This window comes from Archocentrus centrarchus, chromosome 1 (assembly GCF_007364275.1).
Source record: "Archocentrus centrarchus isolate MPI-CPG fArcCen1 chromosome 1, fArcCen1, whole genome shotgun sequence".
NCBI classification, from domain to species: domain Eukaryota; kingdom Metazoa; phylum Chordata; class Actinopteri; order Cichliformes; family Cichlidae; genus Archocentrus; species Archocentrus centrarchus.
In genome coordinates, this window is record NC_044346.1 from 2,934,727 (window position 1) to 2,955,692 (window position 20,966).

At 42.3% G+C, this 20,966-nt stretch overlaps 1 protein-coding gene across 2 annotated transcripts; it reads right to left on the reverse strand.

Annotated features, from left to right (window-relative positions):
• Positions 1-1,023: 1,023 nt before the first annotated feature.
• Positions 1,024-15,079, reverse strand: LOC115782462 (malate dehydrogenase, cytoplasmic-like). Of its 2 annotated transcripts, none has more exons than XM_030732643.1 (9): positions 14,794-15,079; positions 9,075-9,173; positions 7,722-7,818; positions 3,520-3,695; positions 2,499-2,621; positions 2,174-2,350; positions 1,979-2,092; positions 1,719-1,808; positions 1,024-1,467 (listed from the first exon to the last, which is right to left on the reverse strand). In XM_030732643.1, exons 1-9 carry the CDS (start codon positions 14,845-14,847, stop codon positions 1,345-1,347), a joined length of 1,053 nt encoding a protein of 350 aa, XP_030588503.1. In that variant the 5' UTR covers positions 14,848-15,079; the 3' UTR covers positions 1,024-1,344. The 2 variants fall into 2 exon arrangements, with proteins under 2 accessions (XP_030588503.1, XP_030588507.1); XM_030732647.1 differs by lacking the exon at positions 14,794-15,079 and adding an exon at positions 10,070-10,222.
• Between the last annotated feature and the right edge of the window lie 5,887 nt (positions 15,080-20,966).

Here is a 20,966-nt window from a genome sequence, read left to right on the forward strand (position 1 = left end):
AAGTCCTGGCTCACAGTCTCCACTCTAATTCATCCCAAAGGTGTTCTATCAGGTTGAGGTCAGGACTCTGTGCAGGCCAGTCAAGTTCTTCCACACCAAACTCACTCATCCATGTCTTTATGGAGCTGCTTTGTGCACTGGTGTGCAGTCATGTTGGAGCAGGAAGGGGTCATCCCCAAACTGCTCCCAAAAAGTTGGGAGCATGAAATTGTCCAAAATTTCTTGGTATGCAGAAACATTAAGAGTTCCTTTCACTGGAACTAAGGGGCCGAGCCCAACTCCTGAAAAACACCCCCACACCATAACCCCCGCCCCCAAACTTGGCAGTGCTTGGTGATGTAAGGCTTGGATGCAGCTGCTCGGCCATGGAAACCCGTTCCATGAAGCTCTCTATGTGCTGTTCTTGAGCTAATCTGAAGGCCACATGGAGGTTGGAGGTCTGTAGTGACTGACTCTGCAGAAAGTTGGTGACCTCTGTGCACTATGACCCTCAGCTGACTGTGGAATATTTAGTAATGAGGAAATTTCACAACTGGACTTGTTGCACAGGTGGCATCCTATCACGGTACCACGCTGGAATTCACTGAGCTCTGAGAGCGACCCATTCTTTCACAGATGTTTGCAGAAGCAGTCTTCATGCCACAGGTTTATATAGCTGAACTCAATGATTTGGATGGGTGAGTGAATACTTTTGGGAATATGGTGTATTTCTTAATATGCCAATTGCCACAGCCTTTTACTGAGTTTAATTTGTGGCTTATTGCACATATTTTCACAATACTTTATATTCTGAATTACTCCGTTTAAGTTGCTTTGCAGTATTGATCGGTAAAACATAAGATACCCATAATACTTTAAAATAAGACTTAAAAAAAAGCTCCGACTGCTTTGCTGCATTAGTTTTCCTTTCAGACTGCATTGACAGCACATTGTTGCCATAGTTATAAACGGTGTAGCCTCAGCCTTTAAACCTGTGTGTGGGACTATTTTATGCACTGCATTAAAAAAAGCACAGGACAGGTCTGAATTTGGTCTGTCGACTTCTTGTTTTATTGGTGACGACATGTTCCGTTACAGTTTCTGGACAGCTACTGTGTGTCACCCACCACCAGAGACGTTCTCCGTGTCTTGCAGATGTAGGAGGCCAGGTTGTGGCCATTAAACAGGTTTTCTGAAAACCTTAAGTGGCCTAGTGACACACACTCACTCACTCACTGACACAAACACACACAGAGGTGACACACAGGCACCGGCTTGGATGGTTATTATGGTGGAGTCTCACAGCCGAGAGCGGCGGGCTTTCGGGGGAACTAAGTGCTGCTGTTGGACACCAGGAGGTGGCAGTCACTGGGACAGGAAATCCAGGGCGGTGTCTCGCTCCTCCACCAGCTCTGCTGCTGTGGCATCCATCTTGGCTCGGGAGAAGTCGTTGATGGAGAGGCCATCGACAATTTTCCAGGTTTTGTTCTGTGGATCAGAGAGGGAAGAGTCGGGGGTTTTATTTAGTTTAATTCAATCTTTGACCTACCTCATGCAGCGAGACCTCAGAAATTATATTCTGTTCACATTATTTCTGAAAGTCTGAATGAGAATAAAGCTGAGACTGATCTCAGTATTTATCACATACAACTGTCCAACACAAGAACCTGAATAGATTTCTAAGACGCAGTGCCTCCTCACTCACTGTGGACTCATTTTAAAGGACAGCATTTACACACCTTGATCTGGACCGGGAAAGAGTAGATGAGGTCCTCTGGAATGCTGTAGGAGTTTCCAGCAGCATACACACCCATGGAGATAAATTCACCCTGAGGACAGGGAACAGCGTAAATCAGAGTGCATCAATGACACAGCAGGCAGTGCTGTGTCATATTGAGGAGGTTTAGAAATAATACTTATGTTAAAAATATACTTAAATATGACACTTTTCACAATACTCCCAGGCCTGAGGAGGAATACTCTCTGTGTTCACACTGACCTCCTTGGTGCCAAACCAGATGTCCCTCATGTGGTCACAGATGGCCTTGGCGGCAGACATGGCGCTGGACAGCTTCCTGGCCTTGATGACAGCGGCGCCGCGCTGCTGCACCGTCTGCAGAATGAAGAGAAGGGTTCACGTTAGAACTGAGTTTCTGTCTGTTTGGTACTGTTGGGCGAGGAGTTCACGACTCACAGAGATGAAGTCTCCTCTGAGCCAGGCGTCGTCCTTCACAGCTTGGTAACCGTCCGTCTCAGTCCCGTGGAGGTTGACCTTGGTGTGGTGCACATCAGGGTACTGGGTGGAGGAGTGGTTGCCCCAGATGATGACGTTCTTCACTTGGTCAGAGGACACGCCGCAACGTATGGCCACCTGTAGGAGAGAAAACAGCAGTAAACAGTAATTCTTTAAAATCAATTTTATCAGTACAAGTAAAAAACAAAAGAAAAAGTTATTAAACTGCTGTTGGAGATGTGAGGAGGTCGTCCTATGTTATGCAAAGGAGGGTTCTCAGGCGTACCTGGGAGCAGGCTCTGTTGTGGTCCAGTCGGGTCAGGCAGGAGAAGTTCTCTTTGGGGATGGACGGAGCGGACTTGGAAGCGATCAGGCAGTTGGTGTTTGCTGGGTTTCCAACCACCAAAACCTGACAGGATGAAAAACATCTCCATCAGATCCACAGCACGATTTCCACAGCAAATGAACAAATGACAACACAGAGCCCTTCTCACACCCACAGGGTCAGTCTGAAGAGGCTCAAAGGCAACTCTGCTTGGTCCTGAAAACGCACATTACGCATTTGTTAAAACGTTGTTAAACTCTGATGGAGTAAGAATGAATACTACCATGTACAGTAAAGACAGACACGAGTGCTCTGGATGTGCGTTGGTACTGACTCGAGTCTGCTGCTGTTAAAAGTATTTCTGTTTAGCTCTGCGGACACAAAGGTGTGAATGCAGCTGTTCTTCTGTCCTTTTGAACAGGAAACATGACAAATGTTTTTCTAGTTGCAGAGAACCATGTAAGGCGCCGCACTGTCTGACAGAAGGCTGCTTTCTGTTCTCCAGAGATTATCTGCATGTGAAGCCTTGACCTTTGACCTCAGAATGGCCTCAACCTCTTACATCACACTTGTACTGGGCCTCACACAGAGCACTTGGGTCACCTAGCCCCCAACCTCACTGAATGTTATAAGATTAGAGTACATACTACAAGTTAAACAAAGAACACTTCGAACCTTTAATCCTGAAACTTTGAGGCCTAGCATTCATTTCTACATTTGAGCTTTTGCAGCAACATGAAGCTGCTGTACGACAAACATGTGGCTCTGACATAGGAAACATTTCTTCGGGATAAGCACTTTCACTTCCTGTGTTCATCATCAGCAGCTGGCTTATTTTAGTCACAGATTTTTCACCAAATATCTGGAAGCAATATTCCCAAAAGCCCATAAACAACCCTCTTCAGCAAACACGTGACTGAAATGAAAGTAAATATGAATGAATACATATAATGAATGAATACACTGAAAGCTAAGGAGTCACCTTGACGGTCTTCTTGGCGTACTTGTCCAGGGCAGCTCCTTGCGTCTTGAAGATGGCCACATTGGCCTTGAGGAGGTCCTTCCTCTCCATGCCCTCCTTCCTGGGCATTGAGCCCACCAAGATGGCGGCATCGATGTCCTTGAAAGCCACTTCCACCTTGTCAGTGGGGATGACCTCTGTTGGGGGGGGGCACATTAGCTAACAGGGACAACTTTTTGTTTTCATGTGCACACCCCAACAACCAATAAACCAATAGGCCAATTCTATAATTCTGATCAAAGTGAAACTGGAAAAGACATGTTTATCTGACACCTGCAGGTAATACACTGGCACTGATCAGCCGCGCTGTACTCTCTGTATGCATAACTTTATCAGCCTAATCATGGTGTTTACATATTTCAGACTTATTCCCCATCATTTAACATAATTTCACCCTTATCACCTTGACTCTGAATTTTGGGGAGATGTTCACTTCATTTTGGCAACATGACCAATAGCTCCCTGAAAAGCCTTCAGCTGATTCAAAATGCTGCAGCTACTGACAGGGACTGACAGCTACTGACAGCTACTGACAGGGACTGACAGGGACTGACAGTACTGACAGGGACTAGAAAGAGAGAGCAGATTTCTCCCATATCGGCTTCTCTTCATTGGCTCCCTGTTAAATCCAGAATTGAATTTAAAATTCTTCTCCTCATATATAAGGTCTTACATAATCAGGCCCCATCTTATCTTAAAGACCTCATAGTAAATAGTATTTTTAAGATTAGGCTTAAAACTGTCCTTTTTGATAAAGCTTACAGTTAGGGCTGGATCAGGTGACCCTGAACCCTCCCTTAGTTATGCTGTGATAGGCCTAGGCTGCTGGGGGGCTCCCATGATGTTTCTTTCATTCACGTCTTTCACTGTGTATTTATACCCCGCTCTGCATTTAATCATTAGTTATGACAATGATTAAATGTCATACCATTTAATCATTGTTAAACAGTTACGCAGGATCTCCTTAGAGATCCTGCGTAACTGTTTATTGAAATACCAGAAAGCAGTAAAATATGCAAAGTCTGCTTATTTCTCTAACATTGTTTCAAGTAACAGTCACAGGCCTCATTTTCTTTTTAGTGTTTTTAATTCACTCGCTGATCCTCGCTGTAATGTGAACCAAGCGAAGGTCTGTCCTGCACTGTGCGAAAACTTTAAGAAATTTTTTGTGGAAAAAATTTCTGCCCTCAGGCCTTCATCACCTCAGGCTGAAACAGACTCATCTGCACCTCCTCCCAGCAGAGCTGTCTTTGAGCAGTTTGAGCCTGTCACACTCTCCACACTAAAGGAGGTGATTCAAAATATGAGACCTGTAAGCTCTCCCACAGACTGTGTTCCGTCTCGCCTTTTTAAAGAGGCTTTTGATTCAGTGGGACCAACTATCCTCGCTCTGATTAACAGTGCGCTTGCATCTGGTTGTGTTCCAGCTGCCTTTAAACATGCAGTTGTACAGCCTCTAATCAAGAAGAAGAACCTTGACCCTGATGTTCTTTCAAATTACAGACCAATTTCTAAATTACCATTTTTATCCAAGGTTCTTGAAAAAGTTGTTTTTAAGCAACTTCAAGCATTTTTAAGTGAACATGGAATGTGGGAAAAGTTTCAGTCAGGTTTTAGAATGCGTCACAGCACAGAGACGGCTCTTTTAAGAGTTTTTAACGATCTGCTTTTAACTGTGGACTCTGGTAGTCCTGCAGTTTTAGTACTTCTAGATCTGTCAGCTGCCTTTGACACTGTGGACCACGAGATCCTTCTGTCCCACCTAGAACATGAAATTGGCATTAAAGGCACGGTTCTGACTTGGTTCAGATCTTATCTTACTGATAGAAGTTTCTCTGTCCATCTAGGAAACTGTTTTTCTACCACAGCAAAGCTTTCTTGTGGAGTGCCTCAGGGGTCCATTCTGGGCCCAATTCTTTTCTCATTGTATATGTTGCCTCTAGGGTCGATTTTTAGGAAACATAATATTTGTTTCCACTGTTTTGCTGACGACATCCAGGTGTATATGCCCATCAAACTGAACAGCAGAGATCCATGGGAACCCCTGCTGAACTGTCTAAGTGACATCAAGTCCTGGATGAGAAACAATTTCCTAAATCTTAATGAAAGCAAAACCGAGGTCATATGCTTTGGTAAATTTGACCCCTCAAGCTACTCCTCTGGCACTCCGAGTCATTTGGCTCCTCACTGTCGTGATGCTGTGAAAAATCTGGGTGTCATTTTAGACAGTAGTTTTAAAATGGAGAAGCAAGTAAGTGCTGTTACCAAAATCAGTTTTTACCAACTCAGAGTCATTGCCAAGGTAAAACCTTATCTCCCGCAGCAGGACCTGGAAAAAGTTATTCATGCTTTTATTACTTCCCGCCTGGACTACTGTAATTCTCTGTACTTTGGCATAGATCAATCATCTGTGCGCCGCCTGCAGGTAGTCCAGAATGCGGCAGCTCGTCTTTTAACCGGTTTAAAAAAGCATGAACACATTACCCCAGTCCTGTCATCCCTTCACTGGCTCCCTGTCCGTTTTAGAATCGATTTTAAGATTTTATTGCTTACTTTTAAAGCCTTAAACGGACTGGCACCTTTGTATCTGTCTGAGCTGCTTCACTGTCACACCCCTGTAAGAGCTCTGAGGTCATCGAACCAGCTGCTCTTACAGAGGCCTAAAACCAGACTAAAACAGAGAGGTGATCGAGCTTTTGCAGCAGCAGCACCCAAGCTATGGAACGATCTACCTCTCCATATCCGCACAGCTCAGACGATACACACATTTAAATCTCTATTAAAAACACATTTCTTTTCCTTGGCATTTGGCTGCAGTGCTACCTCCTTTTAGATGATTGTTTTATGGTATTTTATGGTACTTGTTTTAAACGTTTTAATTTTTAATTTTCTTATGTTATTTATTGTTCTTAATGTTTTTTTTTATTTATTTATTTTTATTTTATTATTTTATTTATTTATTTATATATTTTTATTTTTATTTAGTATAGTCCTTGGGGTTACAGATCTTGTACAGCACTTTGGTCAACGTCGTTGTTTTAAATGTGCTTTATAAATAAACTTGACTTGACTTGACTTGACAAAGCCTGTCACTTCAACTCAAGACTAAAGGCCTAACTCACAGATCTTTACAGGCTGTTTTTAACTGTTTTCTTTCATTTTTTTAAAGTCCTGACTAGAAATGGTGATTTGGATTTCCACTACTTTGACGCATGTTACAGGACACTGGCCTCTCAAAGATACATGGCGTACAGATAAGCCGCATGCCTACTATATCATAACAATCATAGTTTTTCTTTTCTTTATCTCAGACTACTGAGTGACTAAGTCCATCTTCTAGAAAAATTTCTGCAGCTTTGGCTAATCCTGCAGATAAGACTTCTGATGTTAGATGTAAGCTGGCTGCATTCAGACTGGACTTCAGTCGGGGTTCATCTCTAATCTATTCATTGTTGTCCCACCACTGCTCTGATTAGCTGCTGTGGTGTCTGAACCAACAGCCAACCAGAAGCCTTATTCTAGACACTCCTCCAAAGAGCAGAGCAGTACACAGAGGAGGCTGCTGTACAGAGAAGCACAAATTATATACACACACACACACACACACACACTACTGCATTCCAGATGGAAGCAAAGTGTTTCAGTCAATTACAGCTGGCAGTTGTAGTTTTTACTATCACAGATTTTCCCACCGTCTGTCCACTGAGCTGAAAATGAGCTACAAACATCTAGATCTGGATTTGGATCAATCAGCCTGAAAAATAAGATGCACCAAACTAGATGTTCCTAAGGTAGGGTTGAGCAGTGATGGGGCCAAAAAACATGATTATGTAGGATCAGTGATGCCACGCTTCCTGCCACTGTCCTCGTTTATTGTTGTTTTGGTTTGTGTTTCCCCCATAAATCCCCTCCAGAACCCTCTGATAACCAATTCTACACAGAGCTCAGCTCTACCTCAGACTCTGGAGGGTTAAAAGGAGTGAAATTTACACGATCTAACCACGTGGAAGAATAAAGAGCAACTGAATGTAAAACGTCCTTTCCACAACAGAACTGTGGCAAAAGTCAAAACTGTGACACACGACACAGAAAACTAACAGGCAGTCATTTCTGTAATGAAGGTTAGTTTGGATCTGATTTACAGACACACACTGTGGGCTCACCCTTCAGCAGGGGGAGGGCGCAGTCCTGCAGCTCCATGACGACTCCGTCCAGCACCGGCAGCATGGGGGGGATGTCCAGGAGGATCAGGACGATTGGCTGATGAGGAGGCAAAATGGAGACAATTACAGGCACGGCCTTCAATGTGCATCATGCAAGTTTATGTTTATCTTTCAAACTTTTAAACACTTGACTGCAAAAATGACTTTTTCTTTTTTTTTTTTAATTAAACGTTCCTCTCTGTCAGTTTCCTCCAACAGCCTGCTGACTGATTTCTGAGGGAAACAGGAAATTTATGCTTATGCCTTCTGCTCCCATCGTCAGTGAGCAACACCAGCACACCACAGCGCAGCCTCCACATAAGGACAACAGAAAAACACTGATGTGGCTTAAAACAGGATTTTGCTAGTGACAATGCTAGGCAGCTAATGCAAGCCTAAACAAAGCCAGTTTTATTTATTGAAACTGATCCGGCCAAACAGGCAATTTAGGGACACCTATGATTGACATCAGCAGGGCATTCACAAAATAGTTCCATACTGGGGATCAATATGGGCTAACTCTGGCATTTCACCAGGAAAAATACGATCTTCACTAGGTCAGATCAGTAATTCATCCAGAATCCCTGAGCTGATGTTGTATCTTAGCAAACTTAATGCCACAGAGGCTGATAATAAAATTGCTTTTCTGAACTTTTGCAGAGCTGAATTTATAGGCGTTGGGCAAATGTGCACAAAACACTCAGTGCAGCATGTTTGAGCATGTACAAGAACTGTGATGCTGCATGTAACAGTTAATACAGACTGAAACTGAAAGGACTTGGCACAGATCAGCTCCTCTTTCCACGCCTCAGACACGGACAGTGAAGTTCTTGGTGTCACCTCCAACAGTGAGTGACTCATAAAGGTCACGTTTTAAAGTGCAACACCGCCATGGAATCGGGTTTCTGAAGCTTTACACCATCAAAGTAGAACCTGTTATTCCTGAAACGTGTTCTTCCAAACCTCCAGCAGGGATCCTGTGGAAGCATTCCCACACTGTTCTTTTCGATCGAAGCTTTTGCCCACAGGGATCGTTTGTTCATGCTGACCTCTTATGTGGAAACTTTGGTCAGATTTGGATCTAAAAACCTTACATTTTCTTTCCTTTAATTTAGCAGTTACAATTCCCTCTTCCCCCACTCCATCACAGAACTCCAATATGCCTCACAGAATTAAGGCCTGTTCATTATTCATGGTGATTCCATTACGTAACATTCCCACACAAAGCATCTGTGCAGAGATCAGGAACCGGGAGAAGGGGACTCTGCTGCTGCTGCTAAGCGTTATGTAATCAAAGCTCGGGATGAGTCTTACCTGGTCCTTCCCGAACACATCTCCCTTGGCGATGCTGTACAGCAGGGAGTAGGCAATCTGGCCAGCAGCGCCGGTCACCACAACGCGGATTGGTTCAGCCTGTGTGGACACAAACAGGAGTATCACTGACCTAGTTAAACAACTGAGGGAGGAAATGAAGCAGCAGTAACTGTCATTGTTGCCTCTGACTTTCCTTTCTCGTTGGAAAGCACATATACAATAGATGAAATCCTTACATTAAGGATAGTGATTCCCATGGCTCAACAGTGGCTTAACCTCATTCTTCTGCATGAAGGGAATTTAACACCACAGTCCTTTACGGAAATCAGTAAGCAGAACGATCCTGAAGACCTACTCTTACATATTCATTTTAGTTTTGGACTCTTCTGTGAGCGCATGATGTCCCCGCCTAACTGTGCGTGAATGAAATTCATCAAGGAGCAAATAAACATCCTTCATCTTTGATGCTTGTGTAACACAACTCTGTACTCTGTACTCAGTCAACGCAAAGGGGATACCATTAGGGTTGCTGTGCATTTTAAATCACAGAGTACGAACTGCAGGCCGATCAGTTCCGCGTCGATGCCACGCCACCGCTTCGCGCTCCTATTAAAATGGAGGTATGAATGTACAGCGCACTAACAATACAGAGTTGCACCAATCCGCCCTGTCTGATGCTACATTACATTTTCCTTATTTTCAATAACACGTCGCCTTCCTCTGTGGTGTACCTACGCCACAGACTGCGTATGCCAGGTTTGCCCTTGGGTCTAGAAGCACGCAATCTTCACAGTAACCTCGAACAAAAACTGAGAACACCATCAGCATAAGTTGAGATGAAATAATGACGCTGCCGCCCTCTAATCAATGTCAAACATTAGTGGATTATTTAGCACACCCTTTTTAAAAAAAAAAGAGAGAAACGGTGCTCTGATATTCGACGTCTACGTTGCGTACTGAATATCAGACAGCGAGGAGGAAATGTTCCAGCTTACCATTTTTGCTAGCGAATGAAGATGCGCCTGTTCTGCGATGCTTATTCCCCCCACTCAGAGTCAGACTGCGCGGAAGGGTCACCTCTATCCTTGCGTTGTAAAGTCAGGCGGTGAACCGACTCTTCGCACGCACCGCGGGACTTGTAGTCCTTTTGCAATATTGATACAGAGGTTTAGACACAACTGACCGTTCAGAAAAGAACCCATTCTCCCATAATGCATCACTCTGGTGAAACCGCGCCCCACTGTGCCGAATATAGTGGATGATTTTCTGAAAAGCATCTTTTTTTTTTTTTTTTTTTAAACAGAGCTATATGTTGTCGACATCTTGTGGTCGGCAGCGGAACTACACTATTTGTTTTGCAAAACGAAACGAAAGTGCGGCAGTACTTATACTCAAAAGAAGGCTCTCTCTATAGAGCTTTTAAGAATAAGTAAAATGAAGAGCTAAAATTCTAACACAAAAACATAGCATTGGAAACAGGGGGAAGCCCATAATGGCTTCTCTTCACTGACTCCCTGTTAAATCTAGAATAGAATTGAAAATCCTTCTTCTCACATATAAGGTCTTGAATAATCAGGCCCCATCTTATCTTAAAGACCTCATAGTATCATATCACCCCAACAGAGCACTTTGCTCTCAGACTGCTGGCTTACTTGTGGTTCCTAGGATACTTAAGAGTAGAATGGGAGGCAGAGCCTTCAGCTTTCAGGCCCCTCTTCTGTGGAACCAGCTCCCAGCTTGGATTCAGGAGACAGACACCCTCTCTATTTTTAAGATTAGGCTTAAAACTTTCCTTTTTGATAAAGCTTAAAGTTAGGGCTGGATCAGGTGACCCTGAACCTTCCCTTAGTTATGCTGCTATAGGCCTAGGCTGCTGGGAGGGGGGTGTTTCCCATGATGCACTGAGTGTTTCTTTGAATGAAAAGAAAGTGCATCATTATTAATCTCTGGCTCTCTTCCACAGTGCGTCTTTGGTCCTGTCTCTCTCGCCTCATCCCCAACCAGTCGAAGCAGATGACTGCCCCTCCCTGAGCCTGGTTCTGCTGGAGGTTTCTTCCTGTTAAAGGGGAGTTTTTGCTTCTCACTGTTGCTAAGTGCTTGCTCATAGGGGGTTATTTTGACTCTTGGGTTTTCTCTGTAGTTATTGTAGGGTCATTGCCTTACGATATAAAGTGCCTTGAGGCAACTGTTTGTTGTGATTTGGTGCTTTATAAATAATATTAAATTGAACTGAACTGAAATGAAACAAAGCAGACCTAAGACTGATTCAAGGTGTCCCAATTTTATCTTATATGAAACTGAGATAAACTTGAATGATGGGAAGACAAAATTATGTAGGAGGACATGAATAGCTCATGAGCTGATGCATTTCACATCATTTGTCAAACATTGTTGGTAATGTTATGGGACGGCATGTATGGCAGCCAATGGAATGGACCACTAGTATTTAATGAGGGACATTCGTGTCATGCTGATAGAAGTGGAAGGATGAATTCTGAATGTACAGAATCTGGAATCTCTGGAATCTGCAGTTAGTGAACCTTTTTCATGAAACATTGCTTTAGGATCCTTGACATCCATTCAAGTAGCTCTGGATATGCCTCAAACATCTTGTGGATCCTTTCTGTAATTTCAGCATGCACTTCAGACATGAAGACATGCAATTTAAGAGTTCATAGATTAAAGGGAAACGGCTTTTCCCTTTTTTGAACTCTGAAGTGTAAGAATTTGTAACACGTTGCAGTTTAGACTTCTTAAGGTTCATCAACGGAACTTGGGGGATCTAATGAAGTGAGCAGAACCCCCCCCCCCCAACAAATTGTAATTTGTTAACTGTAAAGACTTGGATTTTTAAATTAAATTAAATTTTATTCTATTGCAAAAAAAAAAATTCAGGTAAACAAACATAAACAAATGGGGCTGTTGCAGGGTGATTGGGAAGTCTGTATTTTCTAATTTTCTCAGGCTCAGAAATAGACAAGCAGTTGAGAAAATGGATGGGTATAATCACTTAAATTAATATTTTACTCATTATTATTATTATTGTTATTATTATTAATAATAATAATATCAACTGGTGTAACAAAAAGAATTTATTAAATATGGGACAAATACAGTTTTTCTCATTCTGATTGTAAGTCAGAGGCATTTTCTGAAAGCTGACCTTCATGGCTAGCAGCAGAATTGCACCCCTTTTCCTACAGACTGTATTTGACATGAATGCTCTGCATTATTTCAGCATTCGAAAAGGACTTAATGACACAAATTTAGGTAACCATTTGTTTAATCCTTTCCCAAGAACCTTGAACCCCCTCAAGAATAACTAATCCAACAAGAAAATCCTCCTGAGGAACACATGGAACCAATGCAACGTCTTCCACCCATCTCCCAGGAATGCTCATAAAAACATCTGGAATGTGTAGACTGTTTTATTTGCCAAAAGTCTTTACCAGAGATTTTTGTTTCAGTCGACTGGTAACCCACTTATAGCATTTAAAGCACTAAAGGCTTCATTTTAAACCCTAACCAGCAACATATTTATCCAAAAACAACGTCCCTGCTGCGCGGTCCATAAGGTAGAAAAAGTGAGATCCTTTCACAGCGATGTCTGGATTCTTCTGATTGTTTCCAAATCAGGGTCAAATGTGAACAGTCACTTGTGGTTGAGTTCACTTCTTGCACTACAGGAAGTTAATGTGTTCAGCTGCTAGCTTGTTAAGTTGCCCGTCAGCCTAGCAGGGGGCAAATTTGCACTGAGCTGAGCTGTCTAATCTGCTGATGTTTATAGAGCAGTGCAGGTCAATGGTCTGGCATCACCAAGGTTGCAAACAAGAGTCAGGAGGTTGAAGCCACCTGATAGCTGAGTGGTTAGAATGCATTTCACATGGGAGGAAATAAAAGGACTTCAAGTTACAATTCCCCTTTTTGTTGTAAGTCATTCCTCTTTCCACTGTAACTATTAACTATTACAGAATGGTTTCTTTTTAATCTTCCCTCTCTATTCTATCCATCCTCTCCCATCACCTACCCAAGTTTAACCCACAAAGCAAATCAAAATTTACAGCAAAATGTGACATTTTTAAATCATTTTACCACAGTTATACTGATGTAATGCTGTAATGAAACATAAGGTGTGTTTAAAGAGGATGTTTTTGGCTTTAAATGAGTGTCAATCATAATCAGGGACTGCAATGATCCTATCTGAAAAAAGAAGAATTTGGATCATAACCCTTCCACTTAAACTGATGAAATACTTCATTATTTACACCACCATGCAGAAAGGCTTAACAGGAGAGTCAAGGTGCCACATTATACCATGTTAAGTCATCACACAATAATACTCAGTTGTTCACATAGTTTTGGCTTTGTTAAGCAACTGATAGCTGAAGGGAGAGAAATGAAGGAATGCAGGGTCTATTCTGTGAGAAAGAACGGGCCTCAGTTCCAGCAAGGGGAGGTTTTCAGTCCAAATCAGACTGCCCATCGCTCAGCTCAGCCTATCAAGGGCAGTAGCAGCCATGTTGGATCTGTGCGGGCTCAGTTAAACTTCCCGGAGCTAAAATAGTTCAGTGCTGCTGGTAGCTAGGCAGGAACTGACCGCGGTGCTGATAATCTGCAGCGTGGCCTGCTGCAGCAAAGCAGCGGCAGCAACCGCCCTGCCATACAGCCTTCAAAATAAAAGCACAAACTGTGCCGCTTTATTATAACGTGTGGGCATGATGACTTCAGGATCAAACAAAACATTTATATTTCACTTTAACACCGGACATATCTTTAAATAGTTTTAAGCATGGTTTTTGAGTTTCTTATATATTTATTTGGTGGTGTGTTTAGTATAGCAGTTGTATAAATAGATGTTAGAATTTGCTTTTGCCCTAGGCTGTACCTAGGCTCTCAGCCGATGCCAGCTGGGATGTCCATCCCATGACCCGTTACTGTATAAGCAGTTTAGAAAATAGATGGATGTCTTTCATTACTTTTATTTAAGTTTGTTCAATTTAGGTTTTTTTGTGCAGAGCAAATGTTTTGAGCATTAAGGCATTAAATCTTAATTGATATTTTTGAATCTACAAAATATCAGTAATAATAATGCTCTAAAAGTTATACCTATTTAATAATTGTTTACTTTTACTTAAATAATATTTTATCCTAGTTTTTATTTTAATAAAATCATAATATATTTAGAATTTTTGAACAAGGCCTAGGTTGTATGTTCATGCTAGAATTAAAAACAAATAAACAGCACTGGGATAAACTTTTTAAATTCACTGATTTTATTTTGAAGAACCGGGGCAGCTGTTGTGTTTGCTAGTTTAGCTTTACCGTGGGATCTTTGCCAAAGCTGCTAAGTAGAAAGGAGACGGCGCTTGCTGAATTAATGACAGCGTCGTTAGGCACATGAATGTGGCGTAGGGGGTCCGACGGTCATTTTCATACCTGAAGTCAAACGCAAAACGCAGAGGAAACAACACTGGGCTGTTTTACTCGCCAAGTTAACCGTCAGTTCACTGCAGCAGTTAGAATAATATGATGAAATACACCTGCCTAACTCAGACATGTATCATTATTAATTAGTTTGAAAGGTAAAGTGAATACTGGCCGTTTGTAACGGTCAAGTTTAGCTCCCAAATTTGGCTACAATGATGCATTCAAGGACGCGCTGTCAGCTCCGTCCCCAAGGTGGTCAAACTAACATACGAGTGTGCTGCTTTCCACTCACCCGCGATGAGATGGCCCGCATCACCAGATACATGGAAGTCAGCAGTGTTAACATGATCCCGCTGGTGTTTAGTTGTCTTCAACTAGCAAAAGACGTCCTCTGAAGCAGAAATGGCGCCTCAACTCAACACGATAACGGCAGAAAGAGAGAAAATGAGAGACAGACAGACACCTACAAAGGAGAGTAAGACAGGCGAGGACACGACCGCGGCACCAAAAGCGACTGTACCCGCGGTGCAGTGGCTTTCACGTCTCTTGTTTCTCGTACACCCCGGTCACACCTCCGCTACCTATACAAACACACAGACACACAAAGACCCACGATTGCTGCAGTCAGTCTAGTCCCTTAATAAGATTTTGAGGACGCAAATAGCCTCTGACCGAACCGCTAAACCTTTTCCTCTGTGACCACAGGTGTAAATTAATTGTAATACTGTAACGCAGCAGTGGTTTCCTTTTGAGAATATTTAAGTAAAAGTAGGTGACGTCACTGCAGGGGAATGGGATATCATGGCTGCTACCGTGATACCAACCCAAAATTTATGTTTTTCAGGTCACATGAGGACTGCTGCGGAATCAACACTAACTTTCTTTTAAGGAAAGCAAGGACCAGGATTGCAGGTACCGATGCAGAGATGTGCAAAGACACTCAGAGAGGGCTCGATTCAAAGACAGAAAAACTCACGGCAAAAGGAGACTGTTCAAATCCCTCTTTAAACTGTTTTGAGGTTTTCTTTGTTTTTCTCGCTTCCCTCCCTGCTCTGTATCTGCGTGTTTGTGGGCGTGTTTCACCAAATCATTGCACCTGCCGCAGATTCAAGCTCATCAGGGGCAGACTATCTAAGAGTGCAGAAGCTGCAAGGTGCACTACTCAGGCTCCAGTTTCATGATTCAGTTGCTGTTTGATTCCTGCTCTAATCCTCGTCTCTGCACAGACACAGTCCGTTCCGGTGTTGTGCCAAAAAGTGATCGGTTGCCATAAAGTGATATTAGATGTTTCTATGTGCTTTTATGTGTAATGTCTTTGCTTATATTGGTGAATAGAGTGTAGTCAATAGGATTTATGAAGGGCTTAAATATAAAATGAAGAAATTGCCTCAAATATGTTTATAACTCTGCATTATTGCACATACATTATAATAAATCCAGTCCTCTTTGGTCATTTAAAATATAGAGTGTAATGTTATATTTGTTCCGATTTCTGCTGCCTTCTTGGCCACATTTCTCTTTAAAATCTGACCAATCACAGTTTTTACCCTGATAAACAAAGAATATATAAAAGTCGCTGCCAAAAACTGATTGCAGCTTCTACCTTGCGACAGAATTGTTGTTTCTCACTCAAAATGACTTGATATCATTCACCAGAGAAATGTTTGACATATTTTTCACAGATTATAGGTCAGCAAGTCATTTACAACAGTTTAAATATGGGCAATCATTTTCTGGCAATCACTTTTTGGCAGACGATCACTATTTGGCACAACACCGGAAGATGCTTGAGTTTAAGCAAAGCTTTGTGTGTGTGTGTGTGTGTGTGTGTGTGTGTGTGTGTGTGCGTGCGTGCGTGCGTGCGTGCGCCCATAGACCGACCTCAGATCCAGAGGAGACCACGGACGGAAACAGTGGTTTCAATTTGGCAACAATAAACAATAAACAGGGGTTTTTGATGGTCACAGGTATAACTGAGCAATAAGGCTCCACAAACTGCTCTATGAGGCTCTCCTGACACTAGCCTGGAAAGACTTTGATCCCTGGTTAGAAGCGACTCACCGTGAGGATCTCATTTACTTTGAAGGAAACTCTGCAAGCAGTCCGCAACCTGTGTGATAAAGTATCACAGCCCAGATTTGTGGAAACTCCCAGGCAAGATGCCAGCTCATTTTGAGTTCCTCAACTACCTCAGTGAAGACAATGGTCCCCTCTCAGCCTTCTGGATGTCTTACATGGACACAGTTGTGATTTTGCTCAGTCTTATTCAAGCATCAAGAGAGGGACAGTGGTAAATGGACTAGTTCTTATATAGCGCTTTTCTACTCTGAGCTAATACAACACGTTTACATTTACCCATTCACACCATCCATTCATGTGTAACTAAGCTAAGTCTAACATTCACACAATGCCAGAGAGCAACTTGGGGTTCAGTATCTTGCCCAAGGATTACTTTGGCACACAGCCCAGTGCAGCCAGGACTCAAACCACCAACCTTTCGATCAGTAGGTGAACTGCTCTACCTCCTGAATTACAGCCACCCTGTAGCACATGTATCTTGCAGCATTCAGAGCCATGCTTTGCCTATGATAAACTGAACTATGCCAGATACCTACCATACTACTATGCTCAAATGTCTTGCCTCAATATTGATCATCCTGATGTTCTTTGCAGAGGATGGGTTTTCTGTCCAGCTGGGAAGGAACAGTCCCTTTGGAATAATTCCAGTAGACCAGACAAATTGAACAGACTGTAAACAAAGATACTCAGACAGCTGGAGGAACCAAAGGTTTGAAAATTGGAGCAGTGACCAGATACTATCTCACTTCAGAAAACAGAAGTCAGTATCTAAGGCATGGCACACTATAAGCCCACAGAAAGTGTGAGACTTCATGATCTACAGAAGCCAAGGCTAGAGAAGGACAGGACAGATGTCAATGCCTTTGGAGAACTTTTGGAGAAAAGAGGTAAACCCTCTAGGTCCACATCAGTCAGACATCATCAGTCTTTCCACAGGAATCACTGTGTCACCAAACATAGCCAGTGATCCACTGCAAGCTCACCAGACTGGAGTTGAAGCATAAAAAGTTCAGAAGTGAACGTTTGGAAAAAGGATCTTGATTGTGTTTCAGTTATTTCTTATGTTTATTAGTTCTCTTTTGTAGTCCTGTTTATTTCTAGTCCCTTGTGTTTCCCTGTGTCAGGTCTGCGTCTCTGTCCAGTGTCTGTGTGCCAGTTCCCCGTGTCAAGTCTGCGTGTCCCTTTTTAGTCACTTCCTGTTTTATTTTGACAGTCTTGTGTTCCCTGTGTTTTGTGTTTAGTTTTGCTTCCTCCATTATTAGTTTCATTTGCTTCACCTGCTGTGCCCTGGTGTTTCTTCTTGCCCTGGTTACCTAATGTGTATTTAAGCCCTCAGTTTTCTTCTGTTCTTTGTTGTGTTGTTGTCTATGACTCCAGCTGCTGTGTGTATCCCTGTGTTTATTTTCACGCATTTACTTCTGGCACCCGTCCGTCCCAGTATAGCCCTGACCTTTTCTTTATGCTCAATAAACACCTTTTCAGTTAAATTCAGCCTGTGAGTCTGCCTGCATTTTGGGGTCTGCCTGCATTTTGGGGTCTGCCTGCTCCTGCCGCACAGTGCGATATGACAATAATTAGCAGTCTTTAGCAATGTACTGACTTTATGCTTAAACCATGACACAAGTAAATATAAGGTTTAAAAAACTGGAAATATTCAAGCAAAATGCAAGTACAGAACAAAGCAGCTACCAGTGAGAGTGAATGTTATCACCAGTGACTATATAAAAGATGGACGACATGGCTAAAATTCCTCCCATTGTACCAAAGTGAAGCCAAAATTTCCCGCTAATATGGAGATGCCACATTGAGCGCTGAATCGTACGTCACTGTCGTGTTGGATGTGGCAAACATAAGCACACTCATCACTCTTGTGCTGCGTGGAGTTGTTTTCTATTGTAACATTTTGAAAGCAGAATGAAAAAGAAACAATGAAGAAGTCAATCTCAATTAACTACACCGCCCCAAACTAACTACTCTGATTGTTGTTTGGTGCTTAGATAGCTTTTTTGATGCAACTTAGGTGTCACAGAGATGAAGGTGGGGAAGCAGTGGGAGGTAGCTCTCAGAAGGGCTCGTCGTCTACGCTCTACAGCAGGGCTCTTCAACTCCAGGCCTTGAGAGCCCCTGTCCTGCAGGTTTTAGATGTGTCTCTGCTTCAACACACCTGAGTCAAATATAGAAGTCATTAGCAGGACTCTGGAGAACTTGACTGCATACTGAGGAGGTAATTCAGCCATTTGATTCCGATGTATTGGATCAGGGGCACATCTAAAACCTGCAGGACAGGGGCTCTCGAGGCCTGGAGTTGAAGAGCCCTGATCTACAGTGAGCATTTCAGACCTGAGGACTTTGGCAGAACAGATCAATCAGTCAGGATCATAGATGGAACTGTTCCTAATGTTTCCAAGCTCATCTTCAAAGAGTAGGTTGCAAGGATTACATAAGTCAGTGCCACACTGTACTGAAAACTTTATTTAATTTCTGAATGTGGATGGATCAGTGGTGAATTTTCTGTCACACAGATAAGATTCAATTCAAGATTCAATAAATTATTGCCATCTCAACAAGTCGATAGGAATTTGTTTCGGTTAAGACCCACACATTGTTTAAAAACATACACACAATACAATCAATAATGTCAATAAAAAAATGTCAATAATAATGTCAATGTTAGTATTTTACCCATAAATTTAGGCTGAGGCTACCAGGACATCTTTGACTTCAAAGAAGGCTCTAGAGTCCTAAGTGCTACCTATGCTTCAAACAGCTGTGAGCATCATGCCCCTGGTTATAATCAACCCCTTTCCACTATCTCCCACTCTGACACTCTTTCAGATATACTCATGTACACACATGCACACACACTGAAACATGTCAGTACTGAATGTGCACTCTAACCCTGTGATGGACTATGACCATAATATTGTCATTCTTGTTTCTACTAAGTGTGTAAGTGTAAGACACTGTACAGCTGTTGATGCTTATTGAACATCTGCAGCACAGATGTTGCTACGAAGCACTTCAGCCAACTGTGCTCCATCTACCAAATCGGCCAGATCCTGAGACAGCGTTGCCTACGACAACACCAAGGAGAAGGCTACACCTATGCTGGAGAAAGAGCAAAAGTACAACACAACAAAACCACTTAGTTCAAAATGAATTGAACTGTGTTTATAGTTATGGCTCTTCTCCATACAGTGATGTGTTCCTCCACACAAATGTAAGGAATACTTAAAGGTCTGACCTGCCAGCACCTTTGCTGTAATGAAAACTGTGCAGTGCTGGGTAGCATATTTGGTTTCTGGGTAATATCAGAGATTTTTTTGTTGTGATTTGGCGCTATATAAATAAAATTGAATTGAATTGAATTGAATTGAATTGAATTGAATTGAATTGAATTGAATTGAGGTAGTTGAGGAACTCAAAATGAGCTGGCATCTTGCCTGGGAGTTTTCACAAATCTGGGCTGTGATACTTTATCACACAGGTTGCGGACTGCTTGCAGAGTTTCCTTCAAAGTAAATGAGATCCTCATGGTGATTCTCTTCTAACCAGGGATCAAAGTCTTTCCAGGCTAGTGTCAGGAGAGCCAAAACAAGAATTCCTACTTTCAAAAGGCTGCTTAAACATATTTGCCTGAACAATAATTCTAAACTGCTTCCATCGTTCTCTTTAATTGAGCAGACATGTGGAGCAATATATTCCCCCCAAAAGGTTCAGCCATTTCTCTACATGTGCACATTACTGAATAAAGGTTAACTTGACTTATCTAACATCTACATCTCAGCTGCCACAGTGAACTCAGTCAGCTAACTTAGTTAAGTGGCTGTGTTAGCTTGTTAAATGTTAGTTCACTGACTGCTAGCTAATAGTATCACTGCAGGTATGTCACTAAAATTGCTTTTAAAACAGAGAAACCTAAAGAAATTAGAACATTTACTGTAATACAAATAATACTGGTATCTGTCAACAGGTGCAGAGCCACCTATGGCCACTGTTTCTGGGCTTTTGTGAGTCTTCATTAAGTCCCACCTCCTCACATTTCAAAGAATAGAAGAAACAGTAAAAACTGGACAGTAAGTGCTTACGAGCAAAAAATCTGAACCAAACCAAAAACCACACTATTGGGGAATTTACTACAAAAAAATACAGGATCATGTCTGAGCTTCAAAGGATTAGGAAATTTCAATTTCTCGCTAATGAGGAAACAAATTATATACAGAGGATCTGCAATGCAAATGCTCCAAATACAGCATTTACACTGAGCTTTTATTATACAAAGTAGAGGTTAACATTGTAGCTGACAGCCTTAAATTCCCTGAACTGTGTATCTCATAATAGACTGATGGATACAATATCAGGAGTAACAGAACAGCCTGTCTTTGC